General features: G+C 46.0%; 1 protein-coding gene across 3 annotated transcripts in view; it reads right to left on the minus strand.

The window, feature by feature from the left end:
• Positions 1 to 24,321, minus strand: part of LOC139237934 (zinc finger SWIM domain-containing protein 5-like) — a 122,183-nt gene that overhangs the window by 45,360 nt on the left and 52,502 nt on the right. For all 3 annotated transcript variants that reach the window (XM_070867254.1, XM_070867253.1, XM_070867255.1), the window contains 3 exons: positions 13,433 to 13,789; positions 8,180 to 8,328; positions 6,035 to 6,185 (listed from right to left, as the gene is read on the minus strand). In XM_070867254.1, coding sequence (XP_070723355.1) covers positions 6,035 to 6,185; positions 8,180 to 8,328; positions 13,433 to 13,789 — 657 coding nt within the window. The remainder of the gene's footprint in view (positions 1 to 6,034; positions 6,186 to 8,179; positions 8,329 to 13,432; positions 13,790 to 24,321) is intronic.

Below are 24,321 nucleotides of genomic sequence, written 5' to 3' on the forward strand. Positions count from 1 at the left end.
ACATGCACTTGAGAGCGCAGACAGGGTCTCGGTTTAACGTCCCACCCGAAAGTCGGCGCTTCCGGGAGTGCAGCGCTCCCTCAGCACTGCACTGGGAGCATCAGCCTAAATTCTGATGCTCAAGTCTCTGGAGTGGGACTTGAACCGACAACCTTCTGACTCAAAGGCGAGAGTGCACTACCCACTGAGCCACGGCTGAAAGGATATGGGGTAGGAAGCTCAGCTCAGCATCGAATGGGACATGCGCAGGCTCCGATTGGATACGCAAGAGTGGACCAAAGCGAGGGCAGTCCCACTGAGCTGGACAGCGGAGGGGAGGTAGCAGGCTGTGGAAAGATAAGCCATCAGTGACAGAGGATGTAATTTGCGACTTTGATTGGGGCCATTTCACTGCTGTGGCAAGGGCATGTTTGGATGGATTCAAACATGGAGCTGTGGGGAAAAATGGGCATTGATTTTGGTGGTAACGACATTTTAAAGCACTTGATTAGGTGAAGGTGGTGGGAAAAGGGGTGGTAGGTTGTCAGAACAAAGGCCGAAGGTGGGTTTTATTGAGAAAGGACAGCTGTTGATGGTTTTGAAAAAAAGAGAGCAACAGCACCCGAGGAGAGGGAACCATTTTCAAGCCAGCTAGCATGGGAGCCTGGAAGGAAAGTCGCATGGTCAGCAAGTTAGTGGGAAGGGGGAGGGTGGGGGGGGGTATTATGTGAGGGGCTTAAGGAGACTGGGAGAGAAACGAGAGGAAGATATGGGTTCAGCGCTAGGGAAGGAGACAGCTAAGTCTCAATCTACTGCCAAAGGAAGACCAGTAAGCTCCTCACATTTGCTGAAAGTGTAAGTGGAGAGGGCAGGTGAAAGGGGTTTAAAACAAAATGGTTGGTAGTAGAGAAAAGCAGCTGGGAGTTATCTTTGCTCATCAGCACGATCCTGGAGTAGCCGCCAGTTTTGACAGTGAGACCAGATAGCTCTTACAGTGGACCAGACAGATCTGGTGATGGATGGTTAAAAGAAATACAAATGTTTAGCCAATAGGGAGGGTGGGAAATCAGCAGGACAAGAAATCTGAAACAAGATCTTTAGCTTCACTTATTTGAAACCAATTTGCATGCTCGATATATGAAGTGCTCCAAGCGTTGCCAGATTAACACCTAATGGAGTCAGAAAGGGCACTGTAGTTTAGGGCTTCATATTACTGGCAGCAGATCAAGGCCAGACTGCTTCAGCTTCCCTTCCACCTCGCTTTGAAATAACAGACAATGTTACATTTTTCGGTGCGTCAACGACTGTAGACATGGGGCGGGCGGGGGTAGGGGGGTTTCCCTCTGGTGGCTGCACACCTCAGTGTAAATAAGCCCAGGGTCCAGGGAATAATGGCATGGTGGACCAACAGACCCTAGGTCTATGATATTGCTGGAAAGACGAGCGAGCTTCAAACGATGCAAACGCAGGGAACTGGCCTCGTGTGCATGCTGTGGTTCCCTGCAGGGTGGAACCCGGCATATCCTCAAAGATCAGCTTTCCCAGTCTGGATATAAAAGCAAGACTGGCAAAGTGAATGTTACTCTCGCAAAAAACGTAGTTGGCATATTTAAGCCTCCGCCGAATGTGTTCTCACAAGAAAAGAACTGGATCTTTCTGGTTCCTAGGTCAGAGTCAGCTGTGGCTCAGTGGGCAGCACATTCGCCTGAGTCAGAAGGTTGTGGGTTCAAGTTGCATTCCAGGGACTTGAGCACAAAAATCTAGGCTGTCTCTCCCAGTGCAGTGCTGAGGGAGTGCTGCACTGTCGGAGGTGCCGTCTTATGGATGAGACGTTAAACCGAGACGCCGTCTGCTCTCAGGTGGCCGTGAAAGATCCTAAGGCACTATTTCGAAGAGCGGGGTAGTTATCCCCGGTGTCCTGGCCGATATTTATCTCTCAATCAACAGAACAAAAAAAAACTAGATTATCTGGGTCAGTATCTCATTATTGTTTGTGGGAGCTTGCGGTGTGCAAACAGGCTACCGTATTTCCCACATTACAACTGCAACTACACTCCAAAAGTACTTCATTGACTGTAAAGGCACTGTATAAACCCAATTAATTCTTTTCCTTCTTTCTAGGGTCCTACATGAAAATTAAGCAGCTTTAGAATTTGTAACGGTGGGTGGGCAGCATAAAGCTCCCCACGGTTTGGCACAAACTGGCACTCGATGAGCGTTGAGCAAAAGGACAAGGATGCTGCTGTTGGAAGTGGAAAATCTCACACTCTCAGCAAATGCTCTTTCGAGGTTGGAATTAAGCCACGGTATTGGTGCAATGCAGAGGGAGTTTAGTGTGGACGCAAACTAGGCCGAGTGAGTTATGCCAATACTGGGCACATACTTTTCATGCATTGATCTCAGACAGTAGAGAAGGTTAAGGGGAGATGTGTTCAAAATCATGATGTGTTTTGATGGCGTATATAGGGAGGAGAGTAACTTTCAAAGGGAACTGTGTGCGCGCGCATATTTAAATTATGGGGGGGGGGGGGGGGGGTGGGCGATGAGAAGAAATGTTTCTACGCAGTGAGCAGTTATGATCTGGAAAGCACTGCCTGAAAGAGTGGTGGAAGCAGATTCAATAGGAACTTTTAAAAAGGGAATTGTGTGTGTGTGTATATATATATATATATATATTTGAAAAGGAAAAATTTGCAGTGCTCTGGGGAAACAGGTGAGTGGGACTAATTGGATAGTTCGAAAAGCCGGCACAGGCACGATGTGCTGTACGATTTGATGAAATACCAAAAATGGTTGCAACAAAGAGAAACAGGCCATTTGGTCCATCATGTCTATACTGATGTCCCATTGCCAACTGTTCCTCACTCCCTTTAATGTTACTCTCTTTCAAGCAATTAACCCCCTTCAAAAAATAAATTATAGATTGCTTCCACAGTTATGGCTCCACATTCTAAACATCCTCTGGGTAAAGACATTTTTTCTAATCTTCGCTGCAATTATTGATCATCAACTTGTGAAAGAACATTTACCCCATAAATATGGAACATAAGGTTACTGCACAAGATTAAAGTTCATGGAGTCGGGGGTAACATATTAGCATGGAGAGAGGATTGGTTAACTAACAGAAAACAGAGTTGGGATAAATGGTTCATTCTCTGGTTGGCAATCAGTAACTAGTGGGGTGCCGCAGGGATCAGTGCTGGGACCCCAACTATTTACAATCTACATTAACGACTTTGTAAGAAGGGACTGAGTGTAATGTAGCCAAGTTTGCTGACGATACACTGCTTTTCCTCCCATCATTGTATGAGGACACACAAAATCTGCAAGAGGACATAGACAGGCTAAGTGAGTGGGCAAAAATTTGACAGATGGGAGTATAATGTTGGAAAGTGCGAGATCATGCACTTCGGCAGAAAAAAAAAAATCAAAGAGCAAGTTATTATTTAAATGGAGAAAGATTGCAAACTGCTGCAGTACAACGGGACCTGGGGGGACTTGTGCATGAAACACAAAAGGATAATATGCAGGTACAGCAAGTGATCAGGGAGGACAATGGTAGTTTGGCCTTTATTTCAAAAGGGATGGAGTATAAAAGCAGGGAGGTCGTGCTGCAGCTATATAGGGTATTGGTGAGGCCACACCTGGAATACTGCATGCAGTTTTAGTTTCCAAATTTACAAAAGGATATACTTGCTTTGAAGGCAGTTCACTAGGTTGATTCCAGAGATGAGGGGGTTGATTTATGCGGAAAGGTTGAGCCTCTAACTCATTGGAGTTAAGAATAAGAGGTGATCTTATCGAAATGTATAAGATTATGAGGGGACTCGACAGGGTGGCTGCAGAGAGGATGTTTCCACTGATGGGGGAAGACTGGAACTAGGGGGCATGATCTTAGAATAAGGGGCCACCCATTTAAAACCAAGATGAGGAGAAATTTCTTCTCCAAGGGTTGCAAATCTGTGGAATTCGCTGCCTCAGAGCTGTGGAAGCTGGGACATTTAATAAATTTAAAGACTGAAATAGACAGTTTCTTAAACGATAAGGGGATAAGGGGTTATGGGGAGCAGGCGGGGAAGTGGAGCTGAGTCCAAGATCAGATCAGCCATGATCTTATTGAATGGCAGAGCAGGCTCGAGGGGCCTACTTCTGCTCCTATTTCTTATGTTCTTATGAAGGGTTCCTCATGTAACTTGAAACATTGGATGCTTTCCCATTGGATCTGTACATTTAGTTGCACAAGAATAATATATTAGACTTTGCCTTTAACTGTAGCTGTGGGTTCATATTTTAATGCAAGATGACATATCATTTTAATGCAAGTTGTCGAGCATCATCCTAACCAGATGGAAGAGTTACTGCGTATAATTGTTAGTTTGACTCAGTTGGGGAGCATTCTTCCCATTCAAACCCCACTCCAAGACCCAAGCACAATCTCGGAGGACACTTCAGTGCAGGAGTGAGGGATAATGCAGCATTGTTAGACGTGCTCTCTATTATTGACCCGCAGTTGTTTGTCTATTAAGGAGAACCTGAAAATCCCACAGCACTTGAGAAACAGAGTTCTCAGTGCCCTACATAATGAGTACACTTCAAAAGTCATTCATTGGCTGAGAAGCACTTTGGGATGTGAAAGGTGCTATATAAAATGTACCTTTTATCTTAGCCAGTGTATAAATAATTTTCCACCGTTATTATTTGACGAATAAATCACTTTTTTCATGCAAAAATGCTAATGGGCCCAAAGCCGATCATCGTCATAGGCAGTCCCTCGGAATCTAGGAAGATTTGCTTCCACTCCTGAAGTGAGTTCTTTGGTGGCTGAACAGTCCATTACGAGAGCCACAGACCCCGTCACAGGTGGGACAGAGTCATTGAGGGGAGGGGTGGGTGGGACTGGTCTGCCGCATGCTCTTTCCGCTGCCTGCGCTTGATTTCTGCGCGCTCTCAGCATTGAGATATAGCCGATATAGTCAGTTACAAAAGCAAAATACTGCAAATGCTGGAATCTGGAATACAAACAGAGAATGCTGTAAATCTCAGCAGGTCAGGCAGCATCTGTGGAGAGGAAGCAGATGCTGCCTGACCTGCTGAGATTTACAGCATTCTCTGTAGTCAGAGTTAGTCTGTTGAAAGGTCATGGACCGGAAGCATTGGCCTGGACATTTACTGGGGCGGAGTTTCAGACGGGAAAACCCGGAAGTCTGAGTTTCCTCGCATTCTGTGGAGTTTCAACTGCAGCGTGCATCTTCTGGCCTCCACGGGTTCCCCTCCCGAAAGTCAGCCCGAGTGACGGGCTTGGCTGCCAGTCGGGCGGGAAGCACTCCGGAGCCTCAGGATCTGCTCCTCCCGGCCACAAGCACTGCCGCAAAGGCACTTAGCTTCTCCCCGAACCCGTCCTCACCTCGTTGCAGCTGCCGGGTCCCCTCGCCCCTCCAGAGGTCGGGGATACCCGGCCGCCCACAGTAAAACCGGCAAAGCAGGTTAAATCAGAGGCCTCCAGTCTCATTAACACATCTAAAATGCCAACCCATCCCCTGGGAGTGGGCTGGCTGCCAGCCGCTCAGTAAAATCCAGAAGCCGGCAGGTTGGAGCCGAGAAGGTTTCCCCATTCAAACCCCCCAACCCACCTGCACCAAATCCCACACGCTCACCCATGTTAAAATTCCCCCTGTTGACTCTTTCTCTCCACAGATGCTGCTGATTATTTCCAGCCTTTGCTCTCTATTTGGGAGTTCGTGCTTGTTCAGCCAACATACTGAGCCAAACGAGAAGAAAACATTTTTAATTGAAAAAGTTAAAAAAAACTTTGCAAAGCGGCTGCTGAAATTTATTTTTAAACTACAAGAACATAAAAGTTCATAAAATAATTCCATTACAGCTCCTGTTACGCTAATAAAAAATAATAATTCAGTCTTGGGCATTCTCCAAATCCAAAAATGCACCAGCAAAAATAAAATGAACAACCAAAAGGGAAATTCGGTTCGATAACCACACAGTGAGCCATCAAAAGAAACTGCATGTTTTAATTCGAGGTGCAAACTGCAGCCGTTACCTAACTCGTCCCACAGCTCCCGGCATTTGTCGGTCATTCCTGTCCCCTGTTGCCTCCACAGCGAGAGCCGTGGGTCTTCCATAAACTGCTCCGTCATTAGTGTCAGCATACGAGCCCCATTGGAGTCGCGCATCCGGAGCATCTCCCGCACCTGCCGTGCAAGGAAAGGCATGGTTAGGTAGATAAAGTGGTTAAGGCGGCATACTGAATACTTGCCTTTATTAGTCGAGGCATAGAATAGAAGAGCAGGGGGGTTATGCTTGAACTGTACAAAACACTCGTTAGGCCACAGCTGGAGTACTGCGTGCAGTTCTGGTCACCACATTACAGGAAGGATGTGATTGCACTAGAGAGGATAGAGAGGAGATTTACGAGGATGTTGCCTGGACTGGTGAATTTCAGCTATGAGGAAAGATTGGATAGGCTGGGGTTGTTTCCTTTGGAACAAAGAAGGGTTGTTTTCTTTGGAACAAAAGGAGGCTGAGGGGAGATTTAATTGAGATGTATAACATTATGAAGAGCCTAGATAGAGTGGATAGGAAGGACCTATTTCCCTTGGCAGAGGAGTCAACAACCAGAGGGTATCGACTTACAGTAATTGATAGGAGGTTTAGAGGAGATTTGAGGGGAAATGTCTTCCCCCTGAGGGTGGCAGGGGGCTGAAACTCTCTGCCTGAAAGGGTGGTAGAGGCAGAAACCCTCACCACATGTAAAAAGTAATGGGATGTGCACTTACAGTGCCGTACCCTACAAGGCTGTAGGGTTGCAGACCAAGAGCTGCAAAGTGGGATTAGGCGGGATAGCCCTGTCAGCCGGCATGGACACAATGGGCCTCCTTCCCTGCTGTAAATCTTATGATTCTATATTATTGGAACCGTGCAAATTGAACAATTAGGCTACAGAAGCCTCTACTACAAACCGTTATGAACATAGGCAATTAACCATTTGGTATCAAAATAATAGATTGCCACCAGGGGGGGGGGGGGGGGGGGGGGGGGGGTGAATTAAACATGCATGCAGCACCTTTAGCTGGCCAGTGCGGCACTTGACAAACCAGAAACGGGGTCCCATGTTGAATCTCTGGTTGGTTAGATTAGCTGATCTCATCAACGGAGCAGGGTCATTACAATTAGCCCCAGCAACGAAGGCGAGGAAGAGTTTCAGAGAGCAGTGACCCGCTCCCAGCAATTCCTAATGTAGAGTGTGTGTGGATGATCAGCGAGGATGGGATCAGGCTGATAGCCTGTCATTCACTGTCTATTGCCAGCGATGCAAAATGGTCACACTGAAGCGGCCAGAGGGTAGTCAGTGCAGGTGGGGCTGCACCAGAGCAAGAGTCACCACCTTCATAAGAATGTTTTGTTTTGGGTTAATTTTTAATGCATAATAATAATAAACTTTTATTTATATAGCGGCTTTAATGTAGTAAAACGTCCTGAGGTGCTTCACAGGAGTGTTACAAGACAAAACAGATAAATTTGACACCGAGCCACAAAAGAAGAAATTACGGCAGATGACCAAAAGCTTGGTTAAAGGGGTAGGTTTTAAGGAGCATCTTAAAAAAGGAGGAAAGAGAGGCAGAGAGGTTTAGGGAGGGATCTCCAGAGATTAGGGCCCAAACAGCTAAAGGCACAGACACAGATGGTTGAGCAGTTATAATGAGGGATGTTCAAGAGGCTAGAATTTGAGGAGCGCAGACATTTTGTGGGATTGTGAGGCTGAAAAAGATGAGAGATAGGGAGATACAGATACAGCAATGCAAAATTTGATGCTGGGACAAGTATACTGCAAGTTCCATCTTGTAGCCATTTATATTCCAGATAACACAACATGTACATAAAGTACCCCCCCAATCTCTCCCCGCTCTTCTCCTCCTTTCAACCCCTACCCATCCCCGAACAATTTCCATTACTCGTCAGTGATGACAAACAACGTGACAGGTGATATCACAGACTCGGGACACAATAGACGTCTGTTGAAAATGTTGGGGGAAAATTAATCTGCTGAGAAACAAAAAGCTTACAAGGGTATCGCTTTCAGAAATGCTTGGAGAAGGTTGGCGATAAAGAACCTTGTGTATTACAGATCGTAACCCTGTCAATTATCGGATTTTAGTTGGCGACGCTCTCACTGGTGGGGACTTACCTTAGCAAACATGGAGTGTAGTTGCTTGCTCGCTCCATAGTACCCACTGATAGACAGCAGCACTTTCACCTGCTCCTGTACCTGCTCCTCATCTAGATGCCAGCAGTTCTCATCATCTATACTGGCTCCTGCTGTAGGGTCAGGTGCGCCTGTAATGCAATGTGAAATTAATTACTTTTTTTTTTAGAAAGTACAGCTTGGCCTCTGCAGAAACGAGAGAAACACAGGCACAGGGTGGAATCCCATTATAGGCAACAGCGCCAAAGACAGATGAGACTTCCAAGCCATCGTGTACCAATTACAGACTTCAAACCTTCAACCCAAACTGGCTCAGGTCTCCACTGGAACACAACGCTGAGCGCTGCAGATTCAGGGCAATTGGAGTGGACACTAACACGCCGTTCATCAGTACAAATTCACAGGCACAGGGTGGAATCCCATTATAGGCAACAGCGCCAAAGACAGATGAGACTTCCAAGCCATCGCGTACCAATTACAGACTTCAAACCTTCAACCCAAACTGGCTCAGGTCTCCACTGGAACACAACGCTGAGCGCTGCAGATTCAGGGCAATTGGAGTGGACACTAACACGCCGTTCATCAGTACAAATTCAGCAGGTACAGCAATACAAAGCTGACCTGAATGAGGCGCCCAGGCTTCACATTTATAAAAAGGTCAGAGCCTAGCCTCAGTGATACCAACAATGCAATACTCCATGGCTATTTCAGCCCCTTAACTAGGAGCCGGTATATCCAGCTGCAGGCTGGAACGTAAATGGATAACCTATTTTGACACCAGCCCTGCAATAAAGTGGTTCATGTCGGCTTCATATCCATTGCTAGTAAATGCAGGGTACAAGAGGAACATAATTGGGGTGTGGGAAAACCTTACATAAATTACAGCACAGTTAAGAATTTGCTTAAAGATTACATACGGTTAAATGCTTATTTGTATATTAAATATTCAGAACGTTTTAGTCAGACGATTAGCATTTCAGCCTCACGCATGCATCCAATGTGGTGTGGGGTCCCACAAGTCTCAGCAATGAGTTGAAACATCTTTCGCAGCTTCCAGCAGCATTTTAAATTTAGAATGAAGGGCTGGGTTCAGTTTGCATCCCAATAATAGACTGATTTTTTAAAATAAAACTGTAGTTAATCTCTCTCTACGCACCAGGTTAAAAAGCGAACATGGACCCTAAACACAGTCAGCCACTTGCCCGCACATCCTTCCATCAATAATTAAATCAAGAAAAATGGGAATTGACAGACTGAACACAGGGCAGGAGCTGAGGCACTGCAATAGATCACAGCACTCGAGAACTGAAGAGGAATCAAAAACCATGGTTCTTGCTCCCAATCACCAGCCACTGATCCTCGCTGGGAAGTGTATATGGACGTCAGACAACAATTAGCTTTAATAATTACAACCTCTGCGGACAAAGTCAGCCGACACTCACTGTACAGACTTGTGCATGACAAACATGCCGAAATATATTCATTGACTATATTTAAGTTAGGGATAGACAGATTTTGGGACAATAAGGGAGCCAAGGGTTATGGGGAGCGGGCAGGAAAGTGGAGTTGAGGCCAAGATCAGATCAGCCATGATCTTATTGCATGGCGGAGCAGGCTCAAGGGGCCAAACAGCAGACTCCTGCTCCTATTTCTTATGTTATGTAACAGTCGCTTGGGGGAGGTACCACTGATCGGGTGATGGTGCAAATGTCCTCACTAATTTTTTTTGGGGGTGCACGACCCCTTTAACGTGCAGTACCCATTCAAATTTCCACGCACGTGAGGTTTTTCCATTTAAAGGTGAGCCGGATGCACGGGACCTCCAAACTACTGCGCTGCCGTGCATCTCAACAGGAACCTTTATGATGCATGGAGCTGTATACGGGAGGGGTAGTACAGAGGTACATTCCTAAGCATGGGTGGGGGGGGGCGGGGGGCGAAGTGAGAGAATCATTGTAAAAAGTAAGCTGCCTGAAATAGTTTTGTTTGAAACAGCATCAAAACAGATGGCCCAGAGAGGACAAGAAACATTGCCAAAAACATGTGTGGTATATAATGGAGTTATCCAACCTTCCTCCTTCTCCTATTCTCCCCCCCCCCACTCCCCTGAGTACCAGAAATACTGTATCTACCCTGTACTCATTCACCATCTGCTTCGTACGCTGTGTTCAGTGCAACATTTAGAGCACCCATCAGGACCAAAGCAATACGGGAATGGATTGGCAACAGAAAAAAAAAATAAACTGGAAGGACTGTTTATGGTTTGCTTGAGTAGTCTTAATCACAATTATTGTCCTTTGCAATTACAGGGATGAAATCACTAGCCATTCCCATTTCAAATGTGTAAAAAAAAAAAGTGCCATAAGTATACTGCAAATCAGGTTCCCTTGGCAGCAGGATGCACTAAACTGCAAAGACCTTGCAAGGATGTACCAGAAAGAAAGATCTACTGAACAGACTCGGCCATGCCCAACCTCTCAGCTGGCTAAGACACAGAATTTATCAGCACGACATATTATTGCCCAGAGCCTGCCCCAAGGATAACTTAGCCATTCTAAACAGTATAATTTGATCAATATACGACCGCAGCTCCCACTTGGATTTCTGCGATCAGCAATTGGCAGATTTATTTGCTTAACGACAATATTTTACACCAATTTCAGGAGGACTGTTTTTTTTTAAAAAATGTCCTCTTTCTCCCGTTAAGTCTCACTGTCGCGTGTAATGAACATCACACGACGGATAACTGAACCACAATTAGGCAGGAACAAATGGGAAGTGGTTTGCGATTGGAATGCTATCCTTGGATCAGACATGGTTTATATGGAGCTGCTTTGCCAAATTAGATTCATGTAAAAGGCCGTATATATCTATTATATATAAATAAAACATCTATGCCGACTCACGGTACTGGGAGAATGTGGAGTCAGAGGTGCCATCCTCCGTATGAGACATTAAACTAGTCTCCGACTACTTATCTAGTTAGGTGTTAAAAATCTCAGGGGAATACTCAAAAGAACCAGGTTAGTTTTCCCGGTGCCCTGGCCAACATGCCTCCCTTAACCAATACCACAAAACAAATAATTGGCCATTCATCTCACGCCAGCATGGCCCCAACATTTACCTACAATCAATACAGTTCAAAAATAATTCATCGCATAAAGTGCTTTCTGACTTTTTCCAACATATGGCACTTTTAGAAAACGCCACTGTAAAATCTAATTTCATTAATAGTACGTACATGAACGCAACTATCGGGAAGACGAAAGCCATTGACTTCGGTCCCTGCCACAAACTCCGTTCCCCAGTCGTCGACTCCATCCCTCGGAGGCTGAAGCAGACCATTCGAAACCTTGCTGTCGTGTTTGACCCCCGAGATGAGCTTCCGAACACACATCCGCGCCATCAAGACCGCCTACTTCCATCTCCGTAACCATCCAACTCCACCCGTCTCAGCTCACCCGCTGCTGAAACCCTCTTCCACGCTTGTGTTATCTCCAGACTTGACTATTCCAATGCTCTCCTGGTCTGCCTCCCATCTTCTACCCTCCATAATGTTGAGCTCATCCAAAAATCAGTTGCCCATATCCTAACTCGCTCCAAGTCCCATTCACCCATCACCCCCGTGCTCTCGACCGACAGGCTCCTGGTCCGGCAATACATCAATTTAAAAAAATCTCATCCTGGTTTTCAAATCCCTCCGTGGCCTCGCCCCTCCTATACCTGTAATCTCCTCCAGTCCTACAACCCAGAGAACTCTGCACTCCTCCAATTCTGGCCTCTTGCACATCCGATTATAATCACTCCACCTTTGGCGGCCGTGCTTTCAGCTGCTGAGACCAGAAGCTCTGGAATTCCCTCCCTAAAACTCTGCCTCTCGCTCCTCCTTTTAAGACGCTCTTTAAAAGCCAAGTTTTTGATTCTCTGTCCCTATGTGGCTCAGTGTCAAATTTTGTTTGAGAATGCTTTTTTGCAGAGAGCCTTGGGACCTTTTACTACGTTAAAGCACGATATAAATGCAAATTGTTATAGCACAGAAACAGGTCAATCAGCCTAACTGTTCCATGCCGGTGTTTATGCTCCACACAGGCCTCCTCCTGCCCTACTTTATCTCACCCCATCAGCATTATCCTTCTATTCCTTTCTCCCTCATGTACCCCCGTACCTTAAATGCATCTATACACTGCAATTCCAAGTGTATTCAGTTCCACAAACTACATACAGACACTCAAGTTGTGGCAGCCCTGGAAATTAAATTAAAAAAAAACACAATCCTTGTGTAACCTGCAGTAATTATACAGTTTAGAGTTGCACGAGAATACTAAATGGAGGATTGAGATGTAAATTTTGAGATGAAGACTACAACCCCAGCCCAGATAGGAATAAGTGCTCCATCGCTGCTGGTTCAGAAACATAAGCAAAGTGATTTTGGTCAGCGTCAGCCTGGACCTCATGGTCACGGACCCACATCAAAAACCTGCAATATCAGGAGGCTAACACTGGGCTGGTGTGGAAAGCAAAAAAGGTGGCGCGTGTGCATTTGGGCTTCGCTTCGGAGTTCAAGGAGGTTTTTCTTACCGATGGTGCACCCGATCTCCCTCAAGGGTGAAAAATGAGAAGAATGTTCCACTCCCTGACACCAAAAGACTCATCTTGTGGGGGAGACTAGAACTAAAGTGCATGATCTTAGAATAAGGGGCCGCCCATTTAGAACTGAGATGAGGAGGAATTTCTTCTCAGAGGGGTGTAAATCTATGGAATTTGCTGCCTCAGAGTTGTGGAAGCTGAGATAGTAAATAAATTTAAGACAGAAATAGACAGTTTCTTAAACGACAAGGGGATAATCGGTTATGGGAACGGGCAGGGAAATGAAGCTGAGTCCATGATAAGATCAGCCATGATCTTATTGAATGGTGGAGCAGGCACGAGGGGCCTTATGGCCTACTCCTGCTCCTATTTATATTCTTATGGATTGGTTTAACATAAGTGAAGCCAAAAGAAGAAACTAGTGCATGAAAATGCTCCAATTTGCTTTTCTGTGAAATGCGTTTACAAATATCAAGAGTTTTAACTCAGCTCAGTGCTACCTGCACGATGAACATTAGCATTTATACAAAGACTGCGTACGGAATGCAAGTCTTGAAAGTGTCTCGGCACAATAGCACTGATCAGAGCAAACGGACGAGATTGTGCGTACCCAGCCAGCGTACGCAGACCCCGCACCCCGCTCCTTACCGTGCACTTGGTTGATTTCGGAGCACGAGGACAGAATCTCGTCGGCCAGCTTCTGCGCGGTGGGAAGCACCTCCGTGTGGTGGGCGGTGATGAGGTACTGCACGAACTTCTGCAGCTGGTCTCTGTTCATTTGCGACAGGGTCTCGGAGATAGGGAGCCGCAGCTCCACCTGCTGAGCTTTGCGGATGCGGTACAGCGAGAGGGCCACCACGTGGCCACAGTAGAAGATGTCCTTGTTGCCGCAACCGCACGTCACGGAGGTGATTTTGCAGCGGTCGAAGCTGATGGCAACTTTGTACGTTTTCTCGGGTTCACCTTGGCTGGCGAGCTCCGTCACAGTTCCACTCAAATGAAATCCTGCGCGGAAAAGAAAACAAACATTTAAAATACCACCACCAATCACTGCCCTTTTGAAAACTTAAGATTCATTAAGCATTTGCACTCTCCAGTGCCTAGAAGTAAATGCAGCATTCAACAGCAGCAGCCCATACAGAACTGAAGGTTCACAGTGTGTCAGTTGTGGCTCAGTGAGTAGCACTCCTGCCTCAGAGTCCGATGGTTGTGGGTTCAAGTCCACATCCCACTTCAGGGACTGGAGCACACAAAAAAAAATCTAGGCCGACACTCCCAATGCAGCACTGAGGGAGTGCTGCACTGTTGGAGGTGCCGTCTTTCGGACGAGATGTAAAACCGAGGCCCCGTCTGCCCTCAAGTGGACACAAAAGATCACATGGCACTATTTCGAAGAAGAGCAGAGGAGTTATCCTTGGTGTCCTGGGCCAATATTTATTCCTCAATCGGTCAGCACATTGCGGTTTGTGGGAGCTTGCTGTGCGCAAATTAGCTGCTGCGTTTCCCTCATTACAAGTGAGTACTTCATTGGCTGTAAAGCACCTCGAGACTACGGGTGATCATGAAAGACGCTATATAAATGCAAGTCTTTCTTTCTTTTCCAGATTTCAACCCCAATTAGCTGCTCAATCAGGGCAGCAATTGAGACACCAAAGTTGGCTGCAGCACCCCTGGGAAATGGGGGAGGTGGAAGAGAAACCAAGACTCTCCAGCAATTCCTGCTGGAAGCGCACATACAAATAGGATGCAAGGACAGGATCTTGGCTCGGATGTCATGTCCCCCTGGCCCCCCCTGTGGCCAAATAGCCTGCCAAGCACCAAGAGATGAAATGAGGTTTCAGCTTGGATCCAGCCCAGCCCAACCAGACAAAGTCTCCCTTCTTTCCTGGCTTGGGAGAGAAAAGAATTTGGAGCAGTCTCACGAGAACACAGCACAGAAAAGTGCCCACAATTTGGGCACAGTCTTGGTCGCTTTCATAACCGTTCTATTTTCATTCAGATTTTTGGGAGCAGCAGCATCTGTAAGCAGGGTCCCACTGCCATGTGTTGCTAAACCAAGCTCACTTATTCCAACAACAGACAAAACAAAAATGGGCCGAAGGCTCTGCCGCCAAGCTAAAGGAGGCCGGGACTTGTATCGGAAATTCGGGGAGCTCAGAGACGCTGTCTCAGAATTAAACACACCAATAAAAGTGCATCAAATAGAACAGCCCGCTCTAACTCTACAAAAAAGCAGTAGACGCATGCAATTTTTCACAGTATGTCAATCAGGACGGCCCAAGTACACATTTGGAAGAATCAATGTTGCCTTGAGAAATGCTCAGACCATTGGGGCTAGGGAGACTTGCTGGGGCAGTGCTGCCGGAGTTTTACCCTGTCTGGCTATGCTAAACGTGGCCCAAAAATGTTCAAAGGCAACAATGCAAAATCCCCCACCCGGAGTAGAATATAAAAAATATGTGGAATGGATTACTTAAAAGGCTTTCCGAGTTAGATCAGCTTCCGGTGAATCAAGGACTTCAAATGATCTGCACATGGTAGACAAACTACATTATGTGAACGGTTACAAGCCTCCATTTCTTTAGAAGTGGATATTTCGAACTCAGATACATCTGTCGCAGCAAAGCCACCGGGTTACCTCAAGTCGCTCCCTGACCACATTAACGCTGCAGACTGGAGTAAATGCTAAAGCCAGCCAGCAGGGAATTGCAAGTAAATTACAGACGAAGGGGGGGGTGGGGGGGGGGGGGGGGGAAAACACACTGGGATTTAAAAATTCTGCCTGGTCAACGCAGCTCGGTTTTGCAGCCAACTTGGATTAAAAATAAAAACTGCAGAAGAGAGGTGGGTTTGCTGCAACTTAATTTGAACTGACTCCCAGATATACAGTCGAGTAGCACAACCCGCAAGCAATGCTTGACTCATTCCCATTCTCAAGTTGGGCAGATGCATATGCAAGTGGAAAGCCTCTGGAATGGTACCATGGTCACGAAAGCCGACAGATTGAATTAGATGAACCTTATTGCAACATTTGGGTTTTAAGAGACATAAAGTGTCTATAAGCGGCAAAACAATGCTCTGGTTCATAAATATTTGTAGTGTCTTTTTAAAAAAAAACCCCCGTACTTCACCAAAATGGAGCGAAGCATTGTCGACATATCGCCGTACGCGCTCAGGGCTCCCAGTCACGGCAGAACTGGGCAGCTTTAAACAGCAATGCTCAGTCTGTGAACAGTGCCAGCGGCCGGAACAAGTAACGACTTTGTGGCACTGGAACCGCTAGCCCTTTAAAACGCCACCACACGGAAAACTTGTTCCAGGAGAAAGGGAGAAGAGAAACAAAAAGCCATTTTCACAAATTCCTCCCTTGTTGAGAAGGTAATTGATGTTCTCAGCTGCGTAGCTCACGGTACCACATCACACCTCCATCATCCTAATTCCCCAGGAGGAACGGACCCGTCCCCAGGCTCTGCTGCAAGCTCATTTTTCCTTAATTAGTTTTAATAAATGAATCGATGGCAGACAGATGACACTGGCCCTTAGTTTGCTGGACGGCTATGGAGTTGCAGTGGAGGGGAGGGAGAGGCAGAAGTTACACTCTCTCTGGGGAGCAATCAATCAACTGTCTCGGCTCAGTCCAAAGGCAAAAAAAAAGAGGTACAATGCAGGATTCTATCTCCCTCAGCAGTTGCCAGCATCTTGAATTATGGATAAACATGTGCAACCTTAGCTACATATAAATTCAGAGGCCACATTACATTTCAAGGCAAGATTCACTTCCTGTAGAGCAGCAAAAAAAAGAGACATCAAAGCTGACTATTTGCTCTTCAGTTTAACTGTAGAGAAAACAAGTTTGCGGAAACTTGGTCCTTGGTCTCAGCTGTTTGAATCAAATTGAGGCAGGAGGTCAAAACTCCTGTTACCTTGCACGGCAGTCTGCAATAACGAGCTTTAATTACGATGGAAATTCAATGCACCAATGGTCAACACCTTGCCAACAATTGTTAGGCCTCAAATCAGCCATACATTGGTGAAAGAATTTCATATAAATGGTGCTTCTCTGTGAATCCTCCCCTCCGATGCAGTCAGCTAATTTTACACCATTAACTTTGCATTCACGGCTACTCAAGGCGCACAGGGCTGTAATTGCATTCAGTAGGCACTGCACACACAGTAAGCAATCGCACATAAAATACCTGCTGACTGCAGCAACATTAAAATTCATTCGACCCATTCCCTCTCATCTTCCGACAATGCTCTTTGTAACCTTTTGTCAAAGTTTTCTTTACAACCCAGTGGAATCCATTTCCACTTTACTCACACACCGTGTCTGCCTTCCCATTCAAACTGGGTCTGCAAGTTCAGATTTCTGGCCTGGAGGTCCAGTTTCTCGATTTGACTGCTGTCAAGAACATTATTTCTGTTAGTGCGCACCAACAAGAACTGCTCCCCTTTAGGTGCGTTCACCATCTTTCAGACGACAGGACTCGAAATGTCAATATTAGCAAGTGATTCCCCATAGCATTTATATAGCATCGTTCCTGACCTCAAGACATCCAAAAGCACTTCAGAGTCAACAAAGTACTTTGTTGTAATGTAAGCAAATTGGGGAATCTCTTTTTGCACAGCAACATCCCACAAACAATGTGATACATGACCACATAATCAGAGATGTTGGTCGGGATTAATGTTAGCCAAGATACTGGGAAAACTCCCCTGCTTCTCTTGCAATGCCAGGAGATCCATTACCTCCACCCGAGGGGGCCTCTTGATTACCATCTCTTTTAAACGACAGCGCCTCTGACAGTGCAGCACGCCTCGGTAATGCACCGAAGTGTCAGCCTAGATTATGTGCTCAACTCTCTGGAGTGGGGTTTGAACCCTTGACCTTCGGGCTCAAGAGGCGAACGTGCTACCACTCAGCCGAGACTTAACTTGGCAATCACCAATGTGTTTTTCGAAGTGAGCTGAAAGAGGCAAAGCGATGATATGATTCAAGCTCTACAAGGTCCAGCTGTAACAATTCAAAGCAGCTTTAAGAGTTAAAAATTTGAATTAAACAAAAAAGCAAACTGGGAATTAAGTGCTAAAAATAAAGAAATTCAGTTCAATTTGAACTCCGCAGCTTTGATGAGTAGATTGTGTTAGAAAGGACTGTTCCAGGTGATTTTGTTCGATGACCAAATGACTGATGGCGATAAAAAGGGTTAACAATATCAACCATTACATCTGGTCATTTTTATATAAAGATTCGGTGTACTGCAAGTTTCCTTCACAGCATTTTGACCTTTTCCACGTGCATTGCTTTCTCCAAAGGCATGGTTCCTCAAACGTACAGCTTTTGAGAGTAGCCAGAGTACAACAGAACCCCAATTAATTCATCAAGAACACAGTGGCTCTTGCTCAACTGAGTGGCAGCGGGGGCATGCAGAGAAGTGACCAGAATGGTGGGTCTTGACTGGAGAAAATTCTCTCATTGGTCCCCAACACTACATTAAAGCAAATTAAAATTGGGGTGTCTTAACAAAATCTTGGGATCTACCAGTTAAACAAATTGCATACGATTTTCTGTTCTGATAAAAATGTGTATTATGAGAGGGGAGAGACAGAGAGAGACTACAGCAACCATAATGCTTCATGCTGTCACCAAGTAATCATTAGCAAGATTACAGAGGCCTAGTGGGTGACAGACTATATACTGAAGTAAATACTGCACGTTGTAATGCATAAAGCTTTCAACAAGCTGATAAATCATGAGCCTTTACTGACCGTTTTGCTAGGAGTGTACATTCTGAGAAAATCCAATGGTTTGAAGTCTGGGGATTGGGTACCTTTTACAAACCAAATCAGTCACTGGGCAGAGATGGATGAGCAAACCTCTCCCAACACGGCCATCATTCAGCCAGCCTCGAGCAAGTCCACAAGCTGCCTGTGCAATGCACTGGCTCACTTCACTTGCTATTTTACATTAAAGGACCTGAAACAGTTTGCCCTGGGTCTACATGTTCAGTGCAGGTCAACAGACAGCAGGCTTCATAGCAAGTGTCAGGAGGCAGTTTACTGATACCAGGTTGCCAAAAATCAGACAAACAACACTAATATAAAGTAGTGAGGCTTTCATATTGCCTGAGAACTGTCCTGGTGCAAACAGGATCACCAAGTACTGGTGCCTTGAAATGGCTGCAAGGCAAACGTCACAATTCGCAAAGACCAGCTGCGAAAAGTCACTGAACGGCTCTTCCCAGCAGTTGGCCTCTTAAGCATCCCTGATTTTTATCGCTCCACCATTGGCACCAGTGCCTTCAGCTGCCTGGGCCCCCAAGCTCTAATTCCCTCCCTAAACCTCTCCGCCTCGCTCTCCTCCTTGAAGAGGTTCCTTAAAACCTACCTCTTTGGTCACCCGTCCCAATATCGGTGTCAAATTTTGTTTGATAACGCTCATGTGAAGCACCTTGAGACATTTTACTATGATAAAGGCGCTCAATAAACACAAGTTATGTATCAGTTACCAACTGTTGTACATTTGGCTTCCAACTGGCTGCATGGGGCCTGTCTTTGGGAGATGCAGCACTCCAGCAGAGTGCATGCGTGTGCCATCTTTTGCAGCGGCTGGTGCAAATCGTAGCTGGAAACCATTGATTCATTGGAGAGAGGCAATAAAACTTCCCTTACATGTCTGAAATGAAGTGCAGAACCAGCACTTAAGACCCACCAAAGAAAGATGGCCTCTGAGTGTCCTTAGATTTCTGGAGATACCTAGTTATACATTAGAGGGACACAAGATCAATGTTAGTGAGCCTGTAGACACGCCAGCAAGGAACTCCCCACCCACCCCAACTTTATGCCCGCTCAAGAAGGCACTGACTTTGTTCAGATAGGTTCATGGGTACCAATTATCTCAGCAACTGGTCATTCATCAGCGAGTGAGAGGTTATTCAACTCTGAGGAACATTACTGTTACATATGTAAATATTACCAATGTGTAAGACTTGCCACCAGGGGGCACACCTATGGGAGACCCAAGGATCACCTGCACACCCTGGGCAAGCAAGTATAAAAGGCAGTCCACAACACGGCTTCCTCACTCTGGATTTACAATAAACAGACCAAGGTCACAACAGTTTGAACTTAAGATATACAGTCTTGTGGAGTTATTCTGAACATAACAGTTACAACTAAGTCCATGCCTTTCCTTGCTCAACATGCACATTCACACATGGACTTTCCAGCAGTGGTCAGTGTATCATTTACAGGAACCACAGACAACGCTTTTCCTCCACCCCTCCCTTCCATCCTTCCTCCCACTCGAGGAACGAGAGGATAAAAAAAAACTAGCCTGACACTCCCAGTGCAGTGCTGAGGGAGTGCTGCACTGTCGGAGGTGCCGTCTTTCTGATGAGACATTAAACAGAGGCCCCGTCTGCCCTCTCAGGTGGACGTAAAAGATCCCACGGCACTATTTCAAAGAAGAGCAGGGGAGTTATCCCTGGTGTCCTGGCCAGTATTTATCCCTAATCAACATCACAAAAACAGATTATCTCGTCGTTATCATATTGCTGTTTGTGGGAGCTTGCTGTGCGCAAGTTGGCCGCCGCGTTTTGCTCCAAAAGGACTTCATTGGCTGTAAAGCTCTTTGAGACATCCGGTGGTCGTGAAAAGCGCGACAGAAATGCAAGTCTTTCTTTTTCTTTCATCCTAATGTTCCCGTTAAGCTGTGCAGAGGTCTGGAGGCTCCACGCAAGTTGTTCAGCAACTTCACAATCGGCTGCATGGGAATTTGAATGGGCCGCGCACCTAAAAAAAATTAGCAGTGTAATGTATGCACCAGTGAGATTGCTCACAGGTTTGTAGAGCTGTTGAGTTGGGAGTGGCTGACCCAGTCACGTGATGTTCACAAGACTCAATAAAACCCCGGCCAGTTGGGTCGGGGAGATCCACAATGAGGCAGGTGGTTGTGAGCCGAGTGGATGAACTGGTAATGTGTAGTGCGATTGTTAAACCTTTGCTAATAAACCACCTAGTTCTTAATAGCAATGTGTGGCTCTGAATTCTGAAGCAAAGAACCCATTACAAGTGGGTACTTTGTCCACCCCCCCTCACCTAGCTTAGACCAATTGTATACCTGACACTGACCTGGTTGAGACTAGCTAACTCAGCACAGAGATCAATCTAATCAATCAAACCAGCCACTCTCACTGGGCACCAATTGTTTTGCTCGAAAGTCGAGGGCAGTACCACTTACTCGAAGCCATGAGCTGGCACCATATCTGCCAAACATTTAAAAAAACGAACCTTTGCACGGTGTAAGCAGTCAAACAAAAAATCAAGCAATCAAGAAAGGAAAATATTAACTTAATCCGTTAGTAAAGGCCATTAACCGCACTAGTCGCTAAGTTTACTATTGTTGGCCAGCGGAGCTCGCCAAGCTGCCTGAATAGCACAGTAGCGCACATTCATCAATAGAAGGAGCGAAGAATACCACAGCGTTGTGAAGGACTGGATTAGTTAGCACGTCCCCGCTGCATGTCCTTGCACACAGTCGTGTTCGCCAAGGAGCCCAAAAAATCCAAATTGCTCCCCGAGGAGCCATAACAGCCTTTAGAACAAAAAGGCATGTCACTGTTGCGAGCCATATGAACTGACATCCTTGTCTCTCCGGAGAGAAGCATTTCTCCACCAGAGTTGGGATTTCTTTGTCGGGATTTACTGGAGCTCAACGCCTCAGCGTGCGCTGCTAGCTTAATCAATCAAATTACTTTGAAACTTTATAGCGCTGACAGAGGGTGCAATGGCACTTTTTCAGTCCCCCCGCTCCTCCCCCCCCCCCCACCACCCCTCTATCTTTAAATAGAAGAAAGAAACAGTACAACCCCCGAAATGAAGGATGAAACCATGACAACAGTTCCGGTCATAGGAAACTGAAACTTCTCCGACTATCTGCTCAGTGAGCCAAAGTGGAGACGTACTGTAAAGACCCTGAGCAGTATATTAATACAGAGCTCACAATATCGCAAAGAAAGTTTACTCAGTGCAAGCACTGACTTTTTTTAAAAAGGAGGGACAAAGATGACAACAAAGATAAAGCACGTCCCCTACAGGGGTAAAAGGAAGGAAGCCCTCACAAACAGATCAGATATTGCACATCTGTCTTTTGATGTTAGATTCTTTTTAAGAGTTGAATTCAGGGGCGAGGAACAGTGACAGGAGTGGGAAAGGAACTGTCCCATCAGAGGGACAACCACCACCCCCGCCAGCTACAAATGAGAATATTTACTAAATTTTGCTGCACCGAATTTATATAACCGGGGGGGGGGGGGGAAAGAGTTATTATTACAATTGGATATCATAACAATAAGTCTGACTTTCATTACATATTCAAGAACATGCCAGATGCAGCATTTCTGGTTCATTTCCTCTGTATAAAAACTCCCGTTTTACCTCAAGAAATGTTAGCCTAGTTGCAAAGGAGATATCCACTGTATCTATATTTTTTTTAAATAGACCTGCTGTAACTACTGAGACATGATAATCTTTGCAGGTTGCAATGCGCTCTCAGGAGTGGGGAATGTTTGGCGACGAAGGGGGCAGTGGTTTTAGCGAGGGACAAGATTTTTTTCCGTGACCGGCGAGGGTGGTCGGAGGGCCAGCTTTCCAATACGAGCAGGCACGCCACAATGGAACTCTGGAGAGAAGAGAGCTAAATGTGTAGGACAATAGCCCTTTAAACCTTCACTACTCCATACAAGGTGATGAGAAGTGGGCTATTCCTTTTGGGGGAGGGAATCATAAATTATTCTGTCTGTTGCAGTGGTTGCTCAGGTGAGGCAGAAAGGATTTTATCTGTTACACAGAGGCATTTAATGGGTGCAAGCAAGTAGAGCATCACATTTCAATTAAATCCATGATTGGGTTAGTGTTTTCTTCAATTTCCACTAACAGGTCATCCTTTAACTGGCATATACTGCACGGTTAAACCACTGCACGGCACGATACTCTGTCTAGGAACTAACTGCATCAGTGATCAAAAAAAAAACTCCCAGTGATGCAATAAGATCAGAGGTCACAAGGTCAATTGCTGGTCTGTCGAGAGTATGCCGATCCGAGCAGACATGTCTCACAATGGACCTCAGATTGAGCGAGACAAAAAGGCGAACAACTGTGATGCCCTACATTGCCAAATAACCTCCAAAATTCTCCACCGGCTTGCTCACAAACGGCAGTTTGAGTATCGGAAGGCTGCCACCATCTAGGAGAAAACCATACCCCAGTATGAGTCAATGCTTTCACAGTGGGGCATTACCGTGTGCAAAATGGCTGCTACAATCACCTGCATTATCCAAAGTGCAGTCGGCTGTAAAATGGCTCTGGAGCACGTCCTACAAAATTAAAACCTCTGCCTCGAGCTCCAGAACTGGTTTCCTTCGGTCCCAAGCGCAAATTAATGCAGCACGCCACTTCTTTGAAACTCCTTTCATTTTTCGACTTAAAAAGATCAGCAGCCTTTTCATAATGTGTTCGATGCCAAGACAGTAAAAAAACCAAATGCTCAACCAGTACCGGAGAAACCTTTCCAACATACTGTTATTATAATACAAAGAGGAAACACCAGAGAAGAACACCTCCTTTGGGACTGTGGTGGGGTTTTTTTTCTTCGTTGCCTTCAGTTACAATGCTCACTTTGCTGCTCATCACTCACTTGCCATCTCAAAGGGTTGGCAATGGATCACTGAAGTTAGAAGCGATACAATTTTCTTGAAAGACCCAGATTTTTCAAAGCTTATTTCCATGCCTGTTTTTAATAGCATCCGTCCCCCCAGGAAGCATCAATTCACGACCGTGTAAAGTAAGTATTCGGCAGTCTCTCGGGGTCGAGGATGGCCTGCTCCCACACCCCCCAAAAAGAAAAAAAGAGTTCAGGTGTTTCCATGAGGGACCCGGCGTTCCAGGTCCCAAATTTCATTTCGGTGTGTGAATTCTTTTAACGTGTGGTGGCTGGTGGCTAGACAGAGCAAGGTCTTGGTCCAGTGGCAAGGAGATCAAAGACGACTGGAGACCAAGCGCCGCTGCACGGGCCTAGCACACTCACACACCTACTGGTCGGCTCCTGGGCGCCCAATCTTACTCCACGCCTGGCGGTCACTTTCCACCTCACCAATGGACCATTCTTTTACATTTAAGCCGGATAGGAAGGTTGTCAATTCAGCCAAGGGTCACCAGGAATTCTGCCCTCACTGGATAGCTGCACACGGAAGCTTTTCAGCATTGGCGGCTGAATAATGCTGGGAGTAGGAACAATGGTGGATTTTTCTGCAGCACGGGAACAATGAGGCCTCTTTTAGCACCAACTGTTGCTCCTGTTGGAAAATGGGCTTATGCAGCACAGAAAAGTTAATTGCACTTGGGCCCCTTCTCGTCTTTGGCACGGCAGCACAGTGCAGTTGTTAAGAGTCAATGCAAGCGACACTCCCACCTCCTTTTCTTTTATTAAAAAAAAGCCGCTTTTCCTCCTTCAGATCTATTAGCCCCATTCCTTCCCT

This window comes from Pristiophorus japonicus, chromosome 24 (genome assembly GCF_044704955.1).
Source record: "Pristiophorus japonicus isolate sPriJap1 chromosome 24, sPriJap1.hap1, whole genome shotgun sequence".
Lineage (NCBI taxonomy): Eukaryota > Metazoa > Chordata > Chondrichthyes > Pristiophoridae > Pristiophorus > Pristiophorus japonicus.